The sequence below is a fragment of the Sceloporus occidentalis genome, unplaced genomic scaffold (assembly GCF_023333645.1).
Source record: "Sceloporus occidentalis isolate IW3139 unplaced genomic scaffold, rSceOcc1.0.p SCAF_2, whole genome shotgun sequence".
Classification (NCBI taxonomy): domain Eukaryota; kingdom Metazoa; phylum Chordata; class Lepidosauria; order Squamata; family Phrynosomatidae; genus Sceloporus; species Sceloporus occidentalis.
Window position 1 is genome coordinate 206,323,280 of NW_028316982.1, and position 23,340 is coordinate 206,346,619.

Sequence of the window (23,340 nt, forward strand, 5' to 3'; positions counted from 1 at the left end):
ATTTGCTACATTTCCCTAAATGTTAACAAATGTTATCTACCAGAAAGGTCCAGCACTACAGTTATGCAGAATGAGGCCATCACTTCAGATGGTAAGTGTTGTGGTCTTCACCTACCAAGGACAAGGAGGGAGCTGCTGCTGAGAAAGCCCTTTCCTGCATTTTCATTAGACATCCCTGTGAGGATGGCACAACTAAAAGAAAAACCTCTCAAGAATTTCAAAGACTGTGCAGGTTTGCATGGGAAAATGTGGTTGTCCAATAACCTGAATCTGAGCTGTACAGCTCATAACCAGCCATCCACATTGTGCCCAGAAACACAGCAGTAGCCTGTGGATCTGCTCTAACAAGGGAGTCATATGTTTCCTGTAACCAACCCTTGCCAACAGTGTGGATGTAGCTTTTGGGGCTAGCTGAGGCTCCTGAGCACTTTCCAAAAGCAGCTCTGTGTAGAGTACAGTGCAACAGTCCAAAATATCTTGAGCTGCCCTGCTAACAGAGAGTTTTAGAAATTTTACAAATGAAGTTAACAATACCTGTTGAAATCTTTTTAAGTGAAGAGTTAAAATTGGAGGCGCAAGTGAAATAAGCATTTGCTTTTTGGCATTAGTGTATACATGTTTCTTGGTATCTGGAGAAGAAGAGAAAAAAACATGCGTTTTGTTATTGTTTAGTCAATTTCTATATCACTTCCCATCCCTAATGCTATGTTCAAGTGACATACAGAAATAAAAGGTTTAAAAAGAAAAGAATGCTTTATGTTGTGAAACTGTTCTTAATTTTGCATATAATGGATAAAAGAAATCAGGAACAATCCATCCAGATGCAGGCAGGTATAATTCAGATGCTTTTTTAGGCTGTAGGCAGCATGCATATTTGCCAGAGATTATAAGAAATATTCAGCCAAAAATATCTGGAAGCTACTGTGTTGCCAATCCCTGATATAAAAAACTGAACACAGATTTATCTATGCACAATAATCAATGGAAGCCAAATGGAATTTGTTTCAGATAAATTGAGAACACAACCATTTATGCTTTCTAAATTTATAACTGGAGATTTTTACTCTTAACAAATTGAAAAAATGTAACTTGAAAACAAATTAGCATACTAAAAAGCACAGCCTCTGAACACATGAAGCAATTCTGTATTTCCTTTCACAGGAAAAATGTAACAGATCTGAGAACTGGCTTCTGAGATTACATTTGCTACCTGTTTCCAAGACAGAAGTACAGGGACTGAATGCTACAATTAGCTCTCAATCAAAACAAGGATCCAAGCCTATGAAATGTCCTTTGAGATAAACAGAAGCTCAGTTGCAACACATGAACCAGTGTGTTTGTGTCTCAACAATGAAAGCATACACTTGGATTTTGTGCTCTATTGCAAAACTACTGCAAATTACCATCCAGTATTTAAATATATGTGTTTTTCATTATGAAATCTGGTAGAGCATTACCTATTTCTTGATAATGTACTACCATTGCTATCTTACCTCGTGGGATGTAAGAAGAAATGCCTAGAAGAAATGACCAGCAATGGAAATAGAACTATAACAGAGAAGTGGAAGCTAGGTCATATGTAGAAAAAAAGATGCCAGCCACAGATGCTGGCGAAACGTCAGAAAGAAACTGCTAGAACATGGCCACATAGTCCGAAAAACCCACAAAAAACTATGGATGCCGGCCATGAAAGCCTTCGACTTTACAAAGTACTGCATATTATGCCACACCCCACTCAAGTAGTTCTCAACCTTTTTTCACCCTATAATTCCTAGAAGTCCCAGTCAATGATCAATGATTCAGGAAATTGAAATCCTAAATATCTGGAGGACTAAAGATTGAGACTTTCCTACTCCCAGTAACCTGATTGTTTGCCTAAACAAATGGTATACAGAAGCAGAAAAATAACAATATTTACCATTATCAAAATTGCTATACTCATTCAGCTTTGAGTAAGTTACTTCTTCAACTAAATTGCATAGACACTTCAAAACTGGCAACAACAATGCCCTAGATGGCCTTGTGAGAAAGCTACATGGAAAACCATCTCATGCACTCATAAAAACAAAGAAGTATCACACTCCTTCCACACTCCACTAAAACAAGTGCTCTGTGAGGTTATTTCTACTAGATGGGGGGGGGGGGGGGGATAAAGAGTTTTTAGAAGGTACAACATGGCATACTTTTTCCAGGAGTCTTTGGTCCACAAAGTTGCCTGCGTGTGCATACATCACAGAGGAGTTTATTGTTCTCACAAAGTTTTTCATTATGAGTGAACTGATATAAGCAAAGAAGGATTGAGCTTTCGTCTGTATTCATTGCTTCTCTGTTTGCAAGAGTACGAAATGCTGTTTCTGGGTCCTCGTTCACTATTTCGTACATTTTTGTTTCTGAATTATGAAGTTTACTGAAGCTATCTGTATCATCATCAGCTTCTTCATCCAAGGACAGTTTGTGAAAACCATTGGCAGTATCCTCATCTTCCTCAATACTATCTTCTTTGAGAGACAAATGGTCAAATTTATTGACACACTCCACAACAGAAACTAAGCCTTCTGAGGGAACTTCCATACTATCTTCATTATTTGCTATGTGGTCGGAATTCTCTGTGTTTACATTGTGCTTTCCTGTATTCTGGGTTTCAGTTGCTATATTATGTCCATTTATACTGTCTTCACATGGGTTTAATGTCTTTTCCTCTTGCTTTAGGCAAGTTATCTCAGAGTGACTTTCAACAGTTTCTGTTCCATTGCTACAACCATGGTCAACTTCATTTTTTTCAGAGGCACAGCTGTCTGTTAGAGGGATCACCTTTTCCTGAAACTTTTGCTGACGGCGCTGGTTCTATCAAGTGAAATACACAATATATTAAGAATTGATACCATAAGGAAAGTTACATGAATTTGTGCCAGATATGACATATATATCAGACATGGCTTATACCATATAGTTGGAATAACAAATTATATTAATTAATAATGCATAGAGATATTCTGACAAGTTATGCATGTGATCTGACTATATCTAATTCAAACCATAGTTTAATGTTACAATGGATAAGTCATGATGGCCTTAAGCTCACACTCTCCTCAACCCCTAATATATAGGAATGTGCAACAGCACTTAGTTTCTTAGAACACTGTGGCATTAAATATATGTGCTTGCTAATGAGGCAAACTATGGTATTCTGAAACTATTGTTTCTCTAAAATTCTGTTCAAAAAACACGATCAAATCCTTATTTAAGGGTACATTACAGTTTGACCAAGTCACAGATTGCTGCATGTTATGCAATCACAAACAATGGCCAGGATCCAATGGGGCATAGTAAAGGGGGCAATTTCACATCCACGTATGCAGTCAAATCTGCTCTAGAGGACTAAGAAACCTTCTACAAAATAGCTTCTGATGGTGAAGATGGCTGCAGGGGACAGAAGCATATATGAGAATTAGATTCACATTACAGGATGTAGACCTATAATTTATCACAAATTTGGAAGTTTGTTCAGAAATTGCAGCATCCAAGGTGAGGGAGGAGAGAGAGGGAGAGAGAGAGGATATATAACTTCCAAGCTTACCACTTCTTATTTATACAATTCTAAACCATGAGTGGGACAACATGTGATACCACAAGTCTGGTATCACAGGTCCCTAGATGGTGTTTGTGTTTTAAATAAGGGTGGTTTTTTTTTTTCCAGTGGTGGTGGTATAGGAGGTTATAACCTTTCAAGGTTGTTTAGGGGGCTAATGTGGCCCTCTAGCCTCTGACGGTTGCCCAACCCTTGTTTACCCATTTTTACTCACTCCACTACTAACCTTTGCTTGTTTTCTTGCCATTTTCTTTGCCTTTTTCTGAAGATGCTTACTTGTACCAGGAGTCTCCTCTCGGTCCTTCAAATAACAGTCATTTTCTATGTTGTCTTCATCATTTTCCATCTCATTTTCCTGTATCTTTTTAACATTTTTCTCACCTATTTTTTTCTTACTACCCTTAAAAAGAAAAATATGAACTGTTTAGACAGGTATGGAGTGGTAATATTAGAGTACAGTTCAATACATATTTTGCAAAATATGCAGTCTGGCATATTTAATGAGCATTAAAAATAATGAGAAAAATAAATTGTTATTGTTTACAATACTTTGCAGGGAAGGAGAATTTGGCCTCAGTTTTCTTGGCTTTATTCAAGTCCTCAAAAAAAATGTGCCAAGCTTTCTTTCACATTTTCACAAAAATATATTTTTGTGATGTTAACTACCACACTAAACATAGTATGGAAGTAGTAGAAATTCTACAGTTACACTATGTATAATTAGTTTATTCCATAGAATCATAGTTGGAAGAGACCAAAGGGGCAACACAGGAATACACAATCAAAGCACTTCCAATAGATGACCATCCAGCCTCTGTTTAAAAACCTCGAAAGAAAGAGACTCCACCACTCCAAGGGACCTTGTCCACTGTCATACAGCTTTTACAGTCAGGAAGTTCTTCTTAATGTTTAGGTGGAATATACTTTCTTGTAGTTTGAGCTATAGATCATTTGCTTGTTTTGAGTGTGTTCTACTGTGAAACAGCTCTTACCGTCAGGAAGTTGTTCCATTATTATTTGACCTTCATATGTTGTGGATTTGGTAGCAGGCACAACAACATGTGAAGAATAACGTGTACCTGTTTTGCCTGACTCTGTGATTTCCTTACTTTCAGTTCTGTTTGTACACATCCTGGAAAGATTGAGGACCTCTCACCTTCCAATCTTTCCAAGCTCTCACTTTAGCTGAATGGGGAAAGGTCTTCATATATAGAAACTTCTAGATCTCACTCACTGAAATTATGTGTCTTTTGTACATTTTCTCATAACCTGTTAATGAATACTGTCTTCTTCAAATTCTTCTTCCATTTTTGCTGTTTCCAGAATCTTAGCAACACAACCTAGATTGTACAATCTAAAGAAAGGCTCACATTTTTATGCTTACCTGTTCATTGAAAACTGGGAGTGAAAGATCAAGGAATGACTCATGAACTAATGAAACCTGAAATAAATGTTTGAGTCCATTAGTAGGAGAACTAATAGTAGGAGAATTTAAAGTATCGTATATCTTAGAGTTAGTGTGTATGAATTTAGCTGTACTGCGAAACTACTAGAGCTTGCAGCTGCTGGTGGAAAAAACGTCCCAAATTCCAATGCCACTGGGGAGGGCAGGGAGTTTGAAGCTAAAATTAGGCATTTAAGAATAATTTGCCTTATCCAAGAAAAGTAGTTAAGCAAGATGCCAGTACTGAGTAGTCTGCTTTGAGTCCCAGTTTTGGGGAAAGGGCAGGATATAAATAAATAATTTGGCCTCTGTTCTTCTGGCTGAACATAAAAAATAGAAATCACCAAAAATAAATTCTTTCCAAATACTTCTCTGTCAACAAGCTGCTATTTTATTCCGCTTACATACAGATTTCTTAAGAACAGGAAAGTTTACTTTGCAAATTAACAGAAGGCTGAAAGCACATTCAAATCTACTTTTTACTTTCCTCAGTGCCTCTGCAGTCTTTATTAATTCCCCATTCCCAAACCATAAAGGAAAAAAAAATCTGACTAAGATAACAGTCATAGGATAATTTCTGAGGGAAAGGAAGAAAAAACTCATTTTGAAAAAAAAAATGTTTACACTGGATCTTTTTAGGAAGCTAGTGTAAATTTTTGGAGAGACACCACTGGCAAGGGGAAGAGGGGAGATAAGGCTCATGTAGAAAAATGCCATCTGTGCTATTAGTCATTCTCCTTAATTTTGTGGGAGAACCAGGCTGTTTCTTGCTGAGTGGAAAGTGAAATATGTTTTGCATGTGTTCTCAGAGGAGCTTTCATTATATCCTTGTTGGCAAGTGAAAACAGCAGTAGCAATAGCAAGTACATTTCTATACCGCTTATCAGTGAAATAAGCATTACCTAAGTGGTTTACAATGTATAAGCTAATTGCCGTCAACAAGCTGGGTACTCATTTTAGCATCCTACTGAAGGATGCAAGGCTGAGTGAACCTTGGAGCCCCTGGGATCAAACTTACAACCTTGTGGCTTACAGTACAGGCATTTAATCACTGCACCACCAGGGCTCCCTAAATGAAAACCTAAATGAAAACATTTTCTGGATATTAAAGCTGGACCTAATTTGTAGGGCGCTGTATAAGATAAACCACTAAACCGGAATAAAAATGCAAACCTGGACAAACAATGGCATATAGGAAACATTATATGAAATTAAGACATGAATAAGGTTAACAATTCAACTTTGTGTGTTTTGTAAATGATGGTAATAATATAGATGAACACGGTCTTCTAACTGATCTTAGGCCTGGTAAATTTTCGTGGATTTTTTCATCACAAATAATTTATTTTGCTACAGTCAATTATGAGAAAGGGGAGCAAAAAAACTATCCTAGCCATTACAATCACCAGCTATGTATTCAGCAACTCTTTTGAATTCTGAGATTATACCTGGAGGATAACAGAATTGGCACCTGCAAAACCTGGCACCTGTAAAACTGCCCCTTCCTGCCTCTACACAATTGCTGGGATGCAGATCATTTGAGAAACCTGTGCCACTCCACTGACTGCCTAAAAATACTTTTACGGGTCAGAGTGGGAATTATGTGTTCCTCAAGGCATTACTGAACTCAAAATCTTAGCAGTTTCAGGCCAACACAATCAATAGTAAGCAATGATGGGAACTGAAATTCAGCAACATCTGTAGGGTCACACAATTTGCACTCCTACTTTGGACTATAACAAACATCAAGCCACTCACAGTTTGGCACTCCTCACACATTATTGTACTTGTTAACTCGCCTCCAAAAACACGATCCACAAAAGTCTGTGTTATCTTTCTCTTTTCATATTCTGAAATGTTAGACAATATATTAATAAAGCAATCAAACTTTTTACTTTTAAAATATGCACTTGTTTTATAACAATACTGAACTGGTCTTGTTCGAATATCATACTAAATTTTTATTCATGTTGTGTATTGGTTTAGTTATGATTTGACCTGCATACAGTCAAGCAAATGACAATTTATTTTCCTTACTTCTGTCCTGTTTTTCTCTATTTTGTCAGCTTCTGCTTGAGAGGAATTGTTGGGAAAACAACACAGGTACAAGTAAAAGTTCACACAAAAGAAAAAGCCATTTTTTAAAGTGGGGGTTTGTTTGTAAGGATGAGTTTAGACATTAGTCAGAATTCAACAAATTATACCCAGGCTGTTACATGTGAATCTAATCAGTGATTAGAAAAGAAACGGTCAAAAGACAGAATAAAGACATTAGAGTTCCCGACTAGGAAAGAGGTGATGAATGGGGCTGCCAAATAGTCTCAAATCACAATGTGAACATTTTAAATATTAGTTGTTCCTTTTTTTCTCCCCAAAATTATAGAGCAGAATCTATCAATCTGCTTTAAGCATGCCAAAAGGATTCTGTCATGTGCACCTGAGGTGGGGAAGTCCACTGAATAATTTAACCCTGCACTCCATTACTCCAGAAATAACCTGACCCACAAGTGTGGCTTTTGTGGGAAATGTGCACACATGTCTCATTAAGACTTTGACTCCATGACAGAATCCAAAAAATGGCCAACAAATAGCAAAAGTTACCTTTGATCTTCTTTTTTAGTTCTTCATTTTCTTTGTCAGCAGAATTATTCAGTGCCTTAAAAATCCCAGCACAGATCCTCTAGACAATATAATTTTAAATGTTTACTAAACATAAGTATATATTTTATAAAAACAAATAAAAATAATACAGCTTTTTTGAGGTCCAACCTCCATAATAATAATTAAACGGAAATATAACCTTCAAGCACAAATTATTCTACCAACAAATATGCTATGTATAATATGGTACCCATTCTTTCTGAGCATATTATTTTAAAGACAGATTATCCCTCCCACCAACACCCACACACATATATTTGATCCAGTGGACGCTTCCAGTGACACAGCAAAAAGGGAGAGGGTTTTTGACGTTTCTACAGCCACTGAAGCCCCCAGCACCAATTCCCCTGTTATCTCAAGGAGTTCCCCAACCTGCCCAAGCAGATTTGTATAGGGGAGGATACAGGGAATAACAGAAAATGATTGAGGATGGCATCCCTCCCTATTCCTGGATGACACTAACTGGATGCAACCTATTTATTTAAAAAAAAAAATATACATACAAACAAAAACTTGAAAAAGCAAAGAAAGAAGAGAAAAATGTAACAAACAAGGGGGAAAAAACCCAAAACCCAAGAAATATTTATATTGATTTCTGACTTTCTTTATAATGGTTATAAATCTTAGCATCAAACTTCTAATTTTTTAAATATGAACTTCTTCAACTTAGCTAAGCCTAATTATCAGACCCCAGAGTTAACATATTATTGTCATTTTCTGCAAGTCAATGAAAGGCTTCCAATTTTTCAAAAAAGTAGATGCAACTCATTCATATAAAATTGGTTCAATATATCTGATTCATATGCAAGGACTTGCATATATATATATATATATATATATATATATATATATATGACAAAACCCTAAAGATGGTGATAATTATAATAATGGTAATAAAATTAGTTACAATTATATAGTTAGTTAGAATTATAATTCTATGTACCGATAAAAAGAACCACCCTATTTTACTACATAATGGTTGCCTTTTGAAAACTTTAAGAGATAACATAATGTTCCTATTTTGTTGCACGACAGTTGCCTTTGGATAATAATGAAGATATGTTCCTTTGCACAATAAAGTTAAGACACAGCAGTGAGAGAAATTGAATGTATTAATTCAGAGATACAACTTTATTGTATTTCTGATGCCCTGAATGTGTATGATTTATATATGTTGAAGTTCAATAAAATTATTAAATAAGAATAATAGCCCAATTCTAAATTAAGCATGAATTTATTCTCCCGTAGGGGTGTACAGAACTGCAGTCTAAATCTCACCCATTATGTCCATGAGAATTCACAGCTAGATTTTGTAGCATGAATTTTTCAAAGAACTCATTCTCCTAAAACACTAGAAGTTGACGAAGCAGTATGTGAAATTCCAGCAGCCACCATACCAATGATGATTAGATACCTACTTGGACTTCTTCTGTTCGCATTCCATCTAGTAAGTAACGAAGCAGCTCCTGGCTGTCCTGTTGCTGATACCCTTTAAACCGTATGGCTCTGAGTAAGAAAGAAAACGAAAATAATATGGTCACAGATTAAAATGGATATCACTTTTGGTTCCTGGAAGACATGGAGAAACAGCTGAAAACCAGGGCAAAAGAAAAGAGCGCTCAACAATGAAGAACAAAGTCTCACATCACCTTCAGATGTTCAGGTTTGTTTATCTTTTTATGCTACTGCCCCAGGAAATTGTAACAATAATCTGGAAATATTGCAATTACTTGTTTCATTGCATGGTCTTCCATATAATTTTGGTATGGAATAAAAAAAGTGCAGGGATATAGTTTCTTCAAGAGATTTACAGCACAAACCTACATAGGTCTGTTTAAAAATACCACTTACTTCCTGTTAAATTTGTACAGGATTGAACACTTCAAATTCTAGAACCATTCGATGTCTGGATTGTTTAAGGGGCAAGATCCAGCAGTGGGCTTTTCCTGCAGATGAGTGGAATCCACTGATATTGAAAGAGGGCCAGTTCCTGCTACCCACTCCACCTCCTGTGGATCTACAAATATAGTTCTGGAAGGTTGGAGTAAGTTTTGGGGCAACACAGAAGGATGCAGGGTTTGGGAAAGGAAAGAAAGTTCTGAAAATTCACTTGCATAAATTTGGATTTAGTCAACTGATGTTCATAAGGGCATAGCAATTAAGAAAGTTATAACTGATTAGGTCAATTCACTACAAAGCAGCCAATACATGAAATATGTTGTACTAAATCCATTTTTCAATATTAATATTGCCTCATACGGAGATACTCACTTTTTACAGATCTGGGAGAAAAGCTCTTTAGGAGTCACAGTTCCCTTTTGTGTCTCTTGCATTTCTGTCAGAAAGTGGCACATTGCTAAAGTAAGGGGTTTTGGCTGATCAAGTGTAACTTCTAGGGTTTCCTGAACAACACAAAAAGAAAGCACCTGCATTACATATTTTTAAACAGCAGCTTTGCTAGCCAATAATCTGAAACAGGAAAACAGACAGTTCCACTCTCTTAAGCAAAGGCACATTATTTTGTAGATTTAATGATCCACATCTAATGTAGTATTCATAAAAGAGCATTCTCACAGAATGAATTCTCTGTCCTCTCTTTGTACTTCACCCCTACCAAAAGTTTCTCATAAAGTTTAGAGAGCTATGAGGAAAGGCTTAGGAGTTGGGGCAAGGGGGGATTGTAGCATAGGGAGGGAACTGAGGGAGATATGTCATCGGAATTTGCCAATCTGGCTCAGAGGGGTGGGTGTGTATGGAGGAGGAGGAGAAATGTGTATCCTAAAAGGAAATCCAGCCCCCAACACAGCCTTTCATTTCAAATGAAGATCCAAATGCTGGGAAACAAGGACAATGGTGGGGGGCGGGGGAGGAGATTGGTATCATGGGCCTGTTACAGACAGCCAAAATAAAGCTGCTTCGAGTCACAGTGGAGGTATGGTGTTTCAATGATGCATGCATCCTAAGAGTCCAGAAGTCGCACCAAAGCCACGCTCCAGTCTGGAGTGTGGCTTTGGTGCGGCTTCTGGACTCTTAGGACGCATGCATCATTGAAACACCATACCTCCACTGTGACTCGAAGCAGCTTTATTTTGACTGTCTGTAACAGGCCATTAAGACATAAATATGTATCTGCAGTCCTGTACAAACTTAACAGGATGTAGGTGGCTTGTGTGTTCTCAACTTCCCATTTCATGTGGCCATGAGGAGATCAGAAAGTTCTGATTCTGTTTATAAAAGCTTATGTCAAATTTAATGTGCTGTGTTGGCCTATAACACTATTTACAGTTATACAAATCTGTTCAGATGTTAAAGGTCTCCATAGCAGTTCATGTTGACCAACATGGCAGGATCTTTGATTTAATTTATATCCTACTTTTCTCCCAATATAGGACTCAAGGTAACTTACAAAATTAGTTAAAACAAAATACAGTTAAAACAATGGATAACACGAAAGTTAAAGAATAATTAGAATCATAGAGTTGGAAGAGACCTCAAGGGCCATCCAGTCCAACCCTCTGTCATGAAGGAACTCATAATCAAAGTAGTCCCGATGGATGGTCACCCAGCGCCTCTGTTTAAAGACCTCCAAAGATGGAGACTCCATCACACTCCAAGAGTGTGTGTTCCACTATCAAACAGCTCTAACTGTCAGGTAGTTCTTCCTAATGTTGAGGTGGAATTTCTGTTCCTATAGTTTGGCCTATAATTTGAATCCATTGTTCTGGATCCTATTCCATGGAGCTGCAGTAAACAAGCTTACTCCAGCTTCAATATGACACTCCTTCAAATATTTAAACAGGGTTATTGTATCACCTCTTCACCTTCTCTTTCCCAGGCCAAACATACCCAACTCCCTAAGTCTCTCCTCATAGAACATGATTTCCAGACGTTTCACCATTTTGGTTGCCCTCCTCTGGGCACGCTTTAGCTTCTTAACATTCCAGGTGAGGCCTGACCAAAGCAGAATAGAGTGGTACTATTACTTTCCTTGATATAGACACTATGCTTCTATTGATGCATAGTGGACCCAGCCATAACATGAAAGTGCAGTTCATTATTGTCATCACAAAACAGGAGAGGAGAGCATTCAAAGATGAAGTTATTTCATCTGATACAAAACCACAGTCATGGCGTTATTGCTTTGGCCACCTCCTCACTAAATCCATCAAAAAGTATGCAGAAGAACAATTTAACCTTGAAGAGAGAAGTTGCTTAAAGTGTTTAAAACCACCTCTTAATTATTTTAACATATCACAAAACAGCAGTGTACGTACTGCTACTGAGAATTCAGGAGGCTCAATTGTAATTGTAGAGTCAGCCATTTTAATTTCTTTCAAGAGCTCTCTCAGAACTGGGGTTTGTGATAAGTTCTGTAAGGAAAAATATGTCAGGCATTAGACAGTTCAAAAATCTCTACAAGCTGAAATGAAAAGCTTTTAAAAACAATTATTTGAAAACTAATGTTCAGTTTTTAGTCCCTTGGGTCTATTATTACAGCTATTATAGTTGTGGTTTCAGAGTTTCCTTTTAACCTTGGGGAGGGGGATGATTATATTGTATACATTTTGTTTTACTACACAGCAGTGGAAGGATAATATAAACACTTAGTGAGGAAACAACCAACATATCTGTATTTATGCGCCAAAGAAACAACAAAGGTCCCAAAACAGAAAAATACATGTGGCCTGCCCCAAAAGGAGATTCTAAATTCAAAAAAGGGAGAGATATGCACCTAGTCTGGATGCTTTAGCTTTTTTGATTCTTTAATATTTGATGTTGTCATTATCCTGAGGGTTAATAATTTATTTTCCAATGCAAATAAGCTTTTCAAAACAGAAAACATTAAAAATAAAAAATGTTAGTGTTAGCAACAGTATCTTAATAGCAGAACCTAACTTCTACAGATGTTTTGTGCAAGTGAAAAGAATATAATGCCACTGAATTTTCAAGATCTCCTAATCTCACGGCACCTCCACAAATTCCTCCAAGAAGGTCCTTCAGCCTGGAAGACTGTATAGGGAAGCTGTTGTGATAGTAGTGGTGAGGAAGTAGGAAAGTCACATTGGCCTGATACAGACAGACCAAAATAAAGCTGCTTCGAGTCAGTTTGGACGTATGCTGTTTAAATGATACATGCGTCGTAAGAGTCCAGAAGCCGCACCAAAGCCACGCTCCAGTCCTAAGGACTGGAGTGCAGCTTTGGTGCAGCTTCCAGACACTTAGGACGCATGCATCATTGAAACACCATACCTCCAAAGTGACCTGAAGCAGCTTTATTTTGGCCTGTCTGTATAGGGCCATTGTTCAATCAGTCTCATAGCTTATCTATTGGCCCTATCTGGAGGAAAACACCACTAACCCAATTAATCCCTATCACACACAGCTGCTTAAAGAGAAAAGTCTATATTGTCCACTGAGCTGCCAATTGCACTTTAAACTCTGAAGGATACAACACATACACCAGAGCTTTATTCATGACCTCAAAGATCTAGAAAGTACAAAAATGTGTTTAATGATATACCCAGAACAGCAATGCTACAAAGAGCTTTAAAAACAATAATTAGATCAGAAACAGAAATATGTAATAGCAGTTCCAATGACTCTTCAGTACAAACAGGAGAACAGATGGACTAGAGATCTGGATATCTCAGCAATTTCTACCTTACCTGTAAAACAGCATTAAAGAAACATGTGTTTCCCAGGTTGCTGAGACCCTTCACTGTCATTTCTGCATTGCCATTTAAATGAGCCTTGTTGTCTTTGAATAAAAGCTCTTTTTTCTCCTTCTCTTCTTCATTTCTGTGATCTTTTACTTTTTTGTTTTCTACTGGTTTGTCTTCTTCCTCTTTAGACACTAAAAAAAGCAGTTGATTTTAATTTTAAAATAAATAAGTTCAGATGTGATGTCAATCCAGTCACGGGATGTAGGAATTATAAATGTTACTTCGAGTGGAAAGTGGCATTATGAAACAAAATGCTAAAATTCTGGCTTCAGTCCTGAACCTAGATGCTCAGGTTTCTGCAGTAGCCAGGAATGCATCTGCACAATTAAAGCTAGTGTGCCAACAGCACCTATTTCTAGGGACATCTTACTTAGCCACTGTGACACATGCCTTAGCTACATCCTGTCTGTACTACTGTAAGGTGCTCTATGTGGGGCTGTCTTTGAAGAATGTTTGGCACAGGTGGGGGGGGGGTCCAGGATTGCAAAACACAGACTAAGGGGACATGTGCAGCCCAGAAATGCACTTTGACTACTCTTGCTTTACAAGGAAAACACAGGGGTAGTGTGTGTGTGCGTGGGGGGGGGGGGGGGAGACCAGCATCTTATGAAACCCATTAGGTTTCAAGAGTGTAACTACAGGAAGTCAAAATGGGAGCACTGCTCAACAAAATTAGAAGTCTTCTCTTCCCAAATGAAAATTTCCTTCACTCCCCAGACTTCTACCATTGAAATAACTTAAAACCTCAGCTGAGCATTTAGAAAGCAAATTTAGGCTTCCAAAGCAAAGGGATAGTCAACATTAGCAAGAGAATAAAAGCACAGCATGCTAAGTGTGAACACTTTTCAGTGTCTCACTCCCTGCAATGCTAGAAATTTGGAGACTCAAGCAAAATTTTAATGTGGGTGGGCAGTTTGTATGCAGGGGGTATGATGATTTCATTTGCCCCACTCCCCGGTAGCCACCATCCACTTAAATTTTCTATATCATAAGAGATCAATTATAAATATACATTATTATTGTTTTTAAACCAGTGATAGGAATCATGTGGCCCACCAAATATTGTTGGACTGCAGGTCCCATCAGCCCTAGCCAGCATAACCTATAGTGAGGAATGACAGGAACTGCAATCCAACAATTTCTGGAGGGCTGCATGATTCCTCAAGAAATTTAGTGGTGTAAAAGAAAATTAATGAAATGCATACATAGCTATCCTATTATCATAAATTGTATATTAATGATGGAAATTCCCTGCCTACAATTCCAAAGGCAACCATTTTAATGTGAAACCACAGCTGCCACTACTAAGAAGTAAGCAGGAGAAAGGAGAATACATTCGTAATCAGAAAACGTGTTAGATGATTATGGGACTGGCCATTCTCTTAAAACATTTGGCTCAGAGAGGAGAGATGGAGGTAAGAGAAATACTGGGAAAACCTTACAATATTAAACATAGCCTGAGTAGGGTCAACAGACTCGATAATTGATCAAGTTGGAGCTTCCAAGTGTCTGACAGATTACTATTTCTAACTACTGATGTGATCATATTAAATACAAACTCAAGTGCAGTATGATGTTGTTGTGGTTATTATATGCCTTCAAGCTGAATAGGACTGACTCTGACCCTTTCTTAGGATTTTCATGGCAAAATTAATTCAGAAGATGTTTGACAATGCTTTCCTCTAATGTTGAGAAAATCTGAGCTGCCCAAGCTCACACATTTGATTTCCATGGCTGAGCAGGGAATTGAATTGTGGTCTCCAAGAATCCTAAACATTCAAACCACCACACTGTGCTGGTTCTCTCGGCATGTATGAGGTTAGTCACTATTAATTTAAATATAGTCACTATTAAAGGTTAAGTCTTCCTTATCTGGAATTCTGAAGTCCAAAATATTCTAAAAACCCATTTTTTTTTCTATGAATGGCTGAGACAGTGACACTTGATGGTTCAAAATACACAAACATTGTTTCATGCATAAAACTATCAAATATATTGTATAAAATTACCATCAGCCTATGTATATAAGATGTATAAGGAACATAAATTAATTTTGTGTTTAGACTTGGGTCCCAACTCCAACACATCTCATTATGTACATATATACAAATACTGGTATTCCAAAATCCAAATCAATAAATAAATACAAAATCCAAACATCTCTAGTCCCAAGCATTTTAGATAAGGGAGATTCAACCTGTAATTGCAAATTTACAATTACTTCTTTCTTCTAAAGGCTTATGGGCCTATCTGTGTATGCAGCCTACGGATGAAATTTTGCGTTTCTGATTAGCAGTTAGAAAATACTATATTTTTAGAATCAGAAAAACAGTAATGCAGTTATTTAAGTTTTAAGCATACTCACTGACTCCTCAAATGTGAGTCAGTAACTAACACACACATTATGAGTAAATTCAAGTCTAATGTTCAAGGAATTTACCTTTATTCTCAATGTTCATAAGAGCTTGCTTCCTAACATAATCCACAAGTTGCCCCAACTGAGTAGAACTATTGTACTGGACCTCATTATCACATAAGTAGCACCTGTTTCAACAAAAAGAAGCAAAGCATATCAGTTAAGCACTCACAGGCTCCTAGGTTAACTGTGTGGTTGACATCAATCCAAAGTACAGTTGGCCCTCCGTTTCCACAGCAGATCCATTCCTGACCCCCCGCGAAAGCATATTCAAGCCTCATAGGCTTGAATGAGGTGCGCCCCTGGGCGTGCGCACTATTGAAAATAGCAGAGGTCGCCCCTCCGCGGATATTCAAGGTTGCAAATCTCAGATCTGCGAGTTAGGAGAGGAGACTGTATTATGATATTATGGCATGGTATAATAATATATTCACATTTTAAATAAAGACCTATGACTAATTGTAATATGACATTTGAAGGCAAAGTTTTTTGCAGGGTTTCTTACATTTTATATTTAAATTCTCATGGGAATGCAGAGTACTCTAGTTTTAATGTTTGCATACTTTTTAATGATTTTAAATTGTTTAATGCATTATTTTAAAATGGTGATATTTTAATTGTGGTTTTTTACCATGTTTTTAACTAATTTGTTTTAGTGTTTGTGAACCACACACCAGAAGAAAGGCAGTATGTAAATGCAATAAGTAAATAAATAAACTGTTGATGTGCAGCTGAACTCCTTAAAGGTTCCTTTTAGCTTTGAAATGTAGTATGTTTGATGTCCAGGGGATAAAACTGATGACTATTACTTGAGCTTTCTGGTAGAACAACAATGGACATTATGAATTCCTTGCTAAATTGTGTTATTTGAGGGGAGAGGACCCTAAATGTGACTTATTTTTAAAGTCCAGTAATTAGAACTATATTGGAAGCTAATTTTATTTGCAGTCCCAAGTAAGCAAACATGGGCTTCTTTGTCCAGCAGACAATATCCACATCACCCCTCTCCAAAAGCAGTCGCTACAACCCACTGATAATTAATGTTTTTCAATAAATCAGAGCAATGTGTGCAGGAAACTGTTTATTTTCTACATATCCCAGTGGAATTTGAGCATACCCTACTTTCAGAAAAGAATCTTCTGTACTGAGGATAATAATATAATTAACTTTCATAATAGCTTCTGCAGTGGCATCCCTAGGGTTGATGTCACCTGGTGTGGTCAATCACAGGGGTGTGTGGACTTATAGAAGCAGGACTTCCGGTGCACAACTTCCAATGAGTGCAGGAACACAAGCGCACAGCTGAAGATGCAGTAGCCCCGGACCCCTGGGGAAGGCTAGAGAAGCCCTGCAAGCCGTATGAAAGGGCCCGGGAGCATCCCCGGCCCCCAAGGAGGGCGGGAGAAGCTCTGTGTACTCCAGGAAAGGGCTGGGAATCAACCATGGGGTGGGCAGCAGAAGCCCAGCGTGCCCTCAGGGAGCAGGCCCACGGCTGTGGGGATCCCCATAAACCAGGTCTGCGGCTGAGGGGACACCCCACTGGGTGTCACCCCCTATTCTGGAGTGTCACCCAGTGCACTCCACACACACCACACACACAGTGATGCTACTGAGCTTCTGTAGTACAGTCCGCCCTTCTCTTACACAGCAGATCTGTTCACCTCCCCCCCCCCCCCGTGTAAGAAAAAGTATGTGGATGCTCAAGCCCCGTTCAAACGAATGGGGCTTGTGCCCGCGGTGGCACGGTGGCGCATGGGGAATGGAATGTGCCGCCCGCTGCGCCCCACGCGGCTTTGAGCATATGCTCAAAGCCGCGTTTAACGCGAGCACACTGTACATGATTAAGAAACCCCGTATGGGACATTGAGAACTCCACACACAACCTGTGCATTTTGTATGCCGTACAAAAGATTACATAATCCTTTTAATAGCCCTGCAGCACATCTCTTTCCATACAATGGCATAGTAAAATGGTGTCCCCTATATAAAATGGCAAAATCAAGGTTTGCTTTTTGGAATTTTGGGAAGAATATTGTCAAGCCAAGGAAGGTTGAACCCATGAATACCAAGGGCTGACTGTACCATAGAACTGACAAACTCACCACACACACCAGTTGTCCAGATTGAGAACCAAACAATGAGGTTCTGATCTTGGTGTTTCATAGTGCTTTAAAGCATGTTTTCCTTGAGAATTTCTGCCACAGCCCTGTAATATTAACAACACAAATATGAAACACACAGGCCTGAATCCTACTATTAACTGCAATTAGAATAGACCCCCTGAATCAATGAGATTAACTTATGTATTGACTCATGATTGAACAACTGATTCAATTGGTCTACTGTAGTCGAGACAAACCAACAGGATTTAGGCCATGCTTAATAACTTTCAATTAGTGATGAAAAGAGTTGCTAATTAAAATAAAAATTGCTTACTCTAGGGAGAGTATCCCATGAGCAAAATTTGTTCATAGTAATCTTAACTGATATATAAAGTCTAGCAGAAAAACTAGTTATTATTCAGCAGTAAGAAAGACTGACATGATAAGGAGGGAAAGTTCTTTGTATTGGTACCCAGTCTGAAGATTCTTAAATGTACACATTTCATGTCTTAAGCATCTAACAGAAAGGAGATTGGTATTATCACTAAAATATGTGTATTCCTCCTGATCAAAAGTTATGGTAAGAATTAATCATAGCGTGAAAAAGGTACTTTTTGAATTACAAATCTCAACATCTCTAACCAGCATGTCCACTGACTATGCTTGTTTGAATTCTGAAAGTCTAACAGTGCTAGGATTTTGGTACTATTTCAATCAGTCATACATTTTCAAAACTTATTATGTTTGTTATACGGGGGGAAATACCCTGTGGCCACATTTTAGACATAACCATATTGATGGTTTGTCTTCTTCTTCTTCTTCAGATTTCTCTTGCGTCCCATTGTCCAATTTTTGGCAGTCCTGGCAAGAGCCCCGGTCTACATTCTGCAACACTTTCTTCAGGTGGCCTTGCTCCAAGCCTTTACGAAGGTGTTTGCACACAGGTTCTGTCAAGAAGTTTAAACAAGGTGAGATTCACAGCTAGTGGGTGGAGGTACATTATTTAAAACTCATGTGGTATAGGACTGGATATCTCTAGGGTGAAGTTATCTGCTCACTTGTAAAGTGCCTTGAGAAGGCTTGTCTCTCAGTGATTCCCAAACTCTGGTCCTTCAGAGGCTTTGTACTTCAGCTCCCAGAAACACCAGCCATTTTAGCCAAGGGTCAGGGATTTGGGAAGCTGAAAGACCAGAGTTTGGAAATCACTGAATAGATTCTAAAAGCTATAGATTCTAACCTGTCTTGTAGGGCTTTGAGGGAAACAAAATGAAACAGCTTATATGTACTATACTGATCTCCAAGGAAGAAAGGTGAGGCAGCTGTAATAAGCAATTAGTAATGAAGTACCTGCAGGTAGCAGTAAAGTACTTGCTGGTACTGTCTCACAAATGATTCCACAAGAACTTGTGTAGTTTTTATATCAAAAATGAAAAATCATTGGCTGCCCTGGATACTGTTGGACTGCAGCTCCAATCTACAGGCAATGTTGACAGGGGCTAATAAGGGTTAGAAAGCTACATTATCAGGATGGCCATATTATGCCTACCCCTGCTTTCTAAAACACGTAATAAATACTTGCTTGATCTGATGCTTAAACTCTGTTTGTTTTAAAAAGGCATTGCATTTTTTAAAGTATGCGCATATGAAAACCAACATAATTACCTCTTCTTTCTTATCGCCATCCTCCCTAGGCCCACACTGATGCTCTGACAGTATTGTATACAAAGCCCAGACATAGATATTTGATCAGTACTGAATTGTTTTATTGATTTAGAAAGTAATTTGATAGTCTTTTGGCTACATGAAAATTAACTCTTTTTATGCTCTAAGTTGCTTTTATTATTACAGATGGTTTGATGGAACAGGGATATCACAGTGTTCAAGTGCTGGCTTGAACTCCTGCCTCATGCTCTGTTGTGCAGTAACAAAATAGGCAGGAAGAGTGTGTATTTTGTATACTAAAAGTATAAATGTTAGTTCCTTTTGAGAAACCAGAAAGTTAAAGACTTGATTTTAATCTAAAGAGGATCACACCTCAGGAGAACTGTGTTCACTGATACATATTGTTCTTCTTCACAGGAACAATTGCAATAGGGCAGAGACTGACACTGTTTGACTTATAAAACATACCTAGTACATCCGGTAAGTCATCCGGCTGTACATTTCTCCCTTTTGTTCGTTTCTTTCCCATGTTAGAGAACAAAGGTTTTATTTCACATCAAACTATTATGATCTGCGAGAAAGAGAGAAAAAAATAATCATCACTCTTTATGTCTAAGGAAATCTCAAACTCCAGGAGCAGCGGCTGTTAGCACACATTACACCATGGTATCACAACACTGCTGTATTATTTCTTCAAGGATCAGAAACCATGGTCACAATGAAATGTCCTGGAACAAATGTTAATAACAGATAGGAATGGAATTCACCTTGTCAATCATATTTTCTTTCTTTCTATATATTATAGACATATGGACAAGAAGGCTCAAAGGGCCATGAAGTCCAACCTCTGGCTGAAAAGTTTATAGAAAGACCTACCCAGGTAGATTACAACCATTTGTTTAGCAGCAAAGTGTTCATTCAAAATATACTGGGAACAGAAAAGTCCTTGAGAGCCCCCATACAGTCTAGCTGTGGATATTATTGGACTTTGACTATAAAGATCTGAGTTCAGATATGTGCTCAACTAAGAAATCAACCCCGATTCTGGGAAGACAAGGACAAAGCTATCGTATAATCACTATAATCTACTTCAAAGAGTTGTTGTATGGATAAAACAGAGTAACCTTGGGTGTACCAGCCTTGCAGATGAAAACTGGGATATAAATGCAATAAAATAATTTATATTTATGCAAATCACCTATTAATATGCCAGAATATAAACAGTGTGACTCTAAAAGCTATGTGATCCATTTAAACTATATTCTAGAACAGCAGGTTAAGCTAGTCTGATGGGAAATCCCAAACTAACCCACAATGTATTATGAAAGAAAGGTATGGATCTATACATTTTGAGTCTAACCTCAAGAGAACAATACAATAATGTGCAAGAAAAGCTATTATGAAACAAGCCAGTTTTACTGGATTGATAATCTAAGTACTTCAGCATGCTTCTGGCTTGCATTATTTTTTTCCTATGTTGCTGGCCTTTTCCCTGCTACATGCTTGTATGTATTTTGCTTCCCCCCCCCCATTCCTCCATTAAATGACAGATCTGCCTGCATTTTATAGAAATTACAACCCAAGTTTTCCGTACAGATCCAAAGAAACACATTACCAGTATTAAGTTCACATTAAAAGTTAAGACATTTTGGGCAACCAGATGTCCTAACTGCATAGGGGGCAGGTCACTGCAAAATGTAGGACATTCAAGAAAAATGTAGGACATTACAAAACAAAAGCTAAAAGCACTAACATTAATACAGTATAAATTCATGCTTCTTAGTCATGCTCAAAACACAGGACGTTTGGGAATTCCTCATGGATAGAAGGCTGAAATGTAGGACAATGTCCTGGAAAAGGGGGGTGGAGGAAAACATTTACTCTTTCGTGTCATACTGAAGGAGGAACAAGCTTGTTTTATGCTGCTCCAGAGAAGATGCAAACTAGAGGAAAAGAGATTCCACCTAAACATTAGGAAGACCTTCATGACAGTAAGAGTCGTTTGACAGTGGAATACTCTTCCTCAGAGTCTCCTTCTTTGGAGGTCTTTAAACAGAGGCTGGATATCCATCTGTTGGGGGTGCTTTGATTGTGAGTTCCTGCATGGCAGAATGGGGTTGGACTGCATGGCCCTTGTGGTCTCTTCCAACTCTACGATTCTATGAACCCTTGAACATTCTTCCTTTCCCTCACCAGGACAGAGAAATTAAGAAGTCAGCAGTCTCAAATACAGGAGCGTACAGCTTTGCTGATCTGGCAAGGCACTCAGTACAAAACTGATATTGCTACTATCTCTTTGTCTGTAAGGGTGCATTTACGCTGCAGAAATGATGCAGCTTGACAGTGCTTTAACTGCCATGGCTCCATCCTACAGAATCCTGGGATTTGTAGTTTTGTGAGGCGCCCCAGCACTCTTTGGCAGGGAAAAGCTAAAGGCTTTTTAAAACTGTAAATCCCGGGATTCTATAGGATGGAGTTACAGCACTTAAAATGGAGCCACACTGCACTATTTCTACACTGCAGGCGCACCGTATGCCAAGCAGGCATTTTAGAAACCACAGACAAATGTAAAAAGTCCAGGACATTGTCCTAAACTTCAACCTGAGTGTTTTGAGCTTTTATTTGGTTGTGTCCTCCCTTTTTCCTTGAATGTCCTCCGTTTCACAGTCCTTGGTCCTCCTTGGTAGTGAGGACATACGGTCTCGATGTGTCAAGCTGCATTATTTCCAGGGTGTAGATGCACTTTTAGTAATCGCCATGAGAAGCCAGGAGGGAAGAGAAGAGAAAGTTCCTTTCATAGACTATTCGTTTTTAGACTGTAACTCCAGCTTCCTCAGTGTATATATATATATATATATATCAACATATCCACGAGTGCTGCAGCAGTTTTTATGGAGCGCAACTTCTCCTCGAAAGCAGAGAGAAAACGAAAATACATTACTTTTTCCACAGCTGCCTAGTTTTACTTTCCCTCTGCGTCCGCACAGCAGAAATAATCCAGTTTGGGACCACTTTAACCGCCCGGCTCAGTGTGCTAGTCCTAGGAATCGTAGTTTACTCTTTGGAACCAAAGCTCTCTGACAGAGAAAGCTAAATGTTTCACAAAATTACAGTTCCCAGAATTCCCTGACACAGTTAAAAGCAGTCTCAAACTGGACTGTTTCTGCAGTGTGGAGGCAGGCTATGTTAATATATCATACAATCTATAAATAATCCGGTTTGACACTGTTTTAACTGCCCTGGCTGAGCGCTAGGGAATCCTGGGAATTGTAGTTTGTTGTGGCACCAGATAGCTCTCTTTCTGACAGAGAAGGCAAAATGTCTCACAGAAACTGTAATTCCCAGAATTCTATAGCATTCAGCCATGGCAGTTAAAGCGGTGTCGACCTGGATGATTTCTACAATGTAGATGCAGCCTATATCAACTGAAATATAATATGTATAAAAGTATATAACTATATTATATCGTGTAACAAACAGATATTTAAATATCTTTGCTCTGGTGCCACAACGAACTACACTTCCCAGAATTCCACAACACTGAGCCATGGCAGCGGAAGTGGAACCAAGGCGGATTATTTCTGCAGCGCAGCCGCAGCAGCCAATAGAAAGCCGCGTACCTTCCCGAGCGAAGCAGCGACATCCCTCCTGTGATTGGCCACTCTCCACCGCGCGGCCCGCCTATCCTGCCTTTACTGACAGCGGCTGACACTAATAGAAAAGCATTCCAACGTTTTGCCCAG

General features: G+C 38.4%; 1 protein-coding gene across 6 annotated transcripts in view; it reads right to left on the reverse strand.

Moving 5' to 3' along the window:
- The window catches only part of USP16 (ubiquitin specific peptidase 16), a 29,540-nt gene that overhangs the window by 6,051 nt on the left and 149 nt on the right, over window positions 1-23,340 (reverse strand). For 2 of the 6 annotated variants that reach the window (XM_089512133.1, XM_089512130.1), the window contains exons 2-15: window positions 20,066-20,168; window positions 18,701-18,882; window positions 17,936-18,039; window positions 15,858-15,961; window positions 13,361-13,548; window positions 11,969-12,064; window positions 9,966-10,096; window positions 9,113-9,200; window positions 7,635-7,713; window positions 6,792-6,883; window positions 4,974-5,030; window positions 3,816-3,989; window positions 2,184-2,844; window positions 535-629 (exon numbers count right to left, since the gene is read on the reverse strand). In XM_089512133.1, coding sequence (XP_089368259.1) covers window positions 535-629; window positions 2,184-2,844; window positions 3,816-3,989; window positions 4,974-5,030; window positions 6,792-6,883; window positions 7,635-7,713; window positions 9,113-9,200; window positions 9,966-10,096; window positions 11,969-12,064; window positions 13,361-13,548; window positions 15,858-15,961; window positions 17,936-18,039; window positions 18,701-18,882; window positions 20,066-20,126 — 2,112 coding nt within the window. In that variant the 5' untranslated portion in view covers window positions 20,127-20,168. Of the gene's footprint in view, window positions 1-534; window positions 630-2,183; window positions 2,845-3,815; window positions 3,990-4,973; window positions 5,031-6,791; window positions 6,884-7,634; window positions 7,714-9,112; window positions 9,201-9,965; window positions 10,097-11,968; window positions 12,065-13,360; window positions 13,549-15,857; window positions 15,962-16,005; window positions 16,257-17,935; window positions 18,040-18,700; window positions 18,883-20,065; window positions 20,169-22,538; window positions 22,816-23,217; window positions 23,300-23,340 lie in introns of those variants that run through there. The other 4 variants (XM_089512131.1, XM_089512132.1, XM_089512135.1 and 1 more) reach the window with 4 other exon arrangements.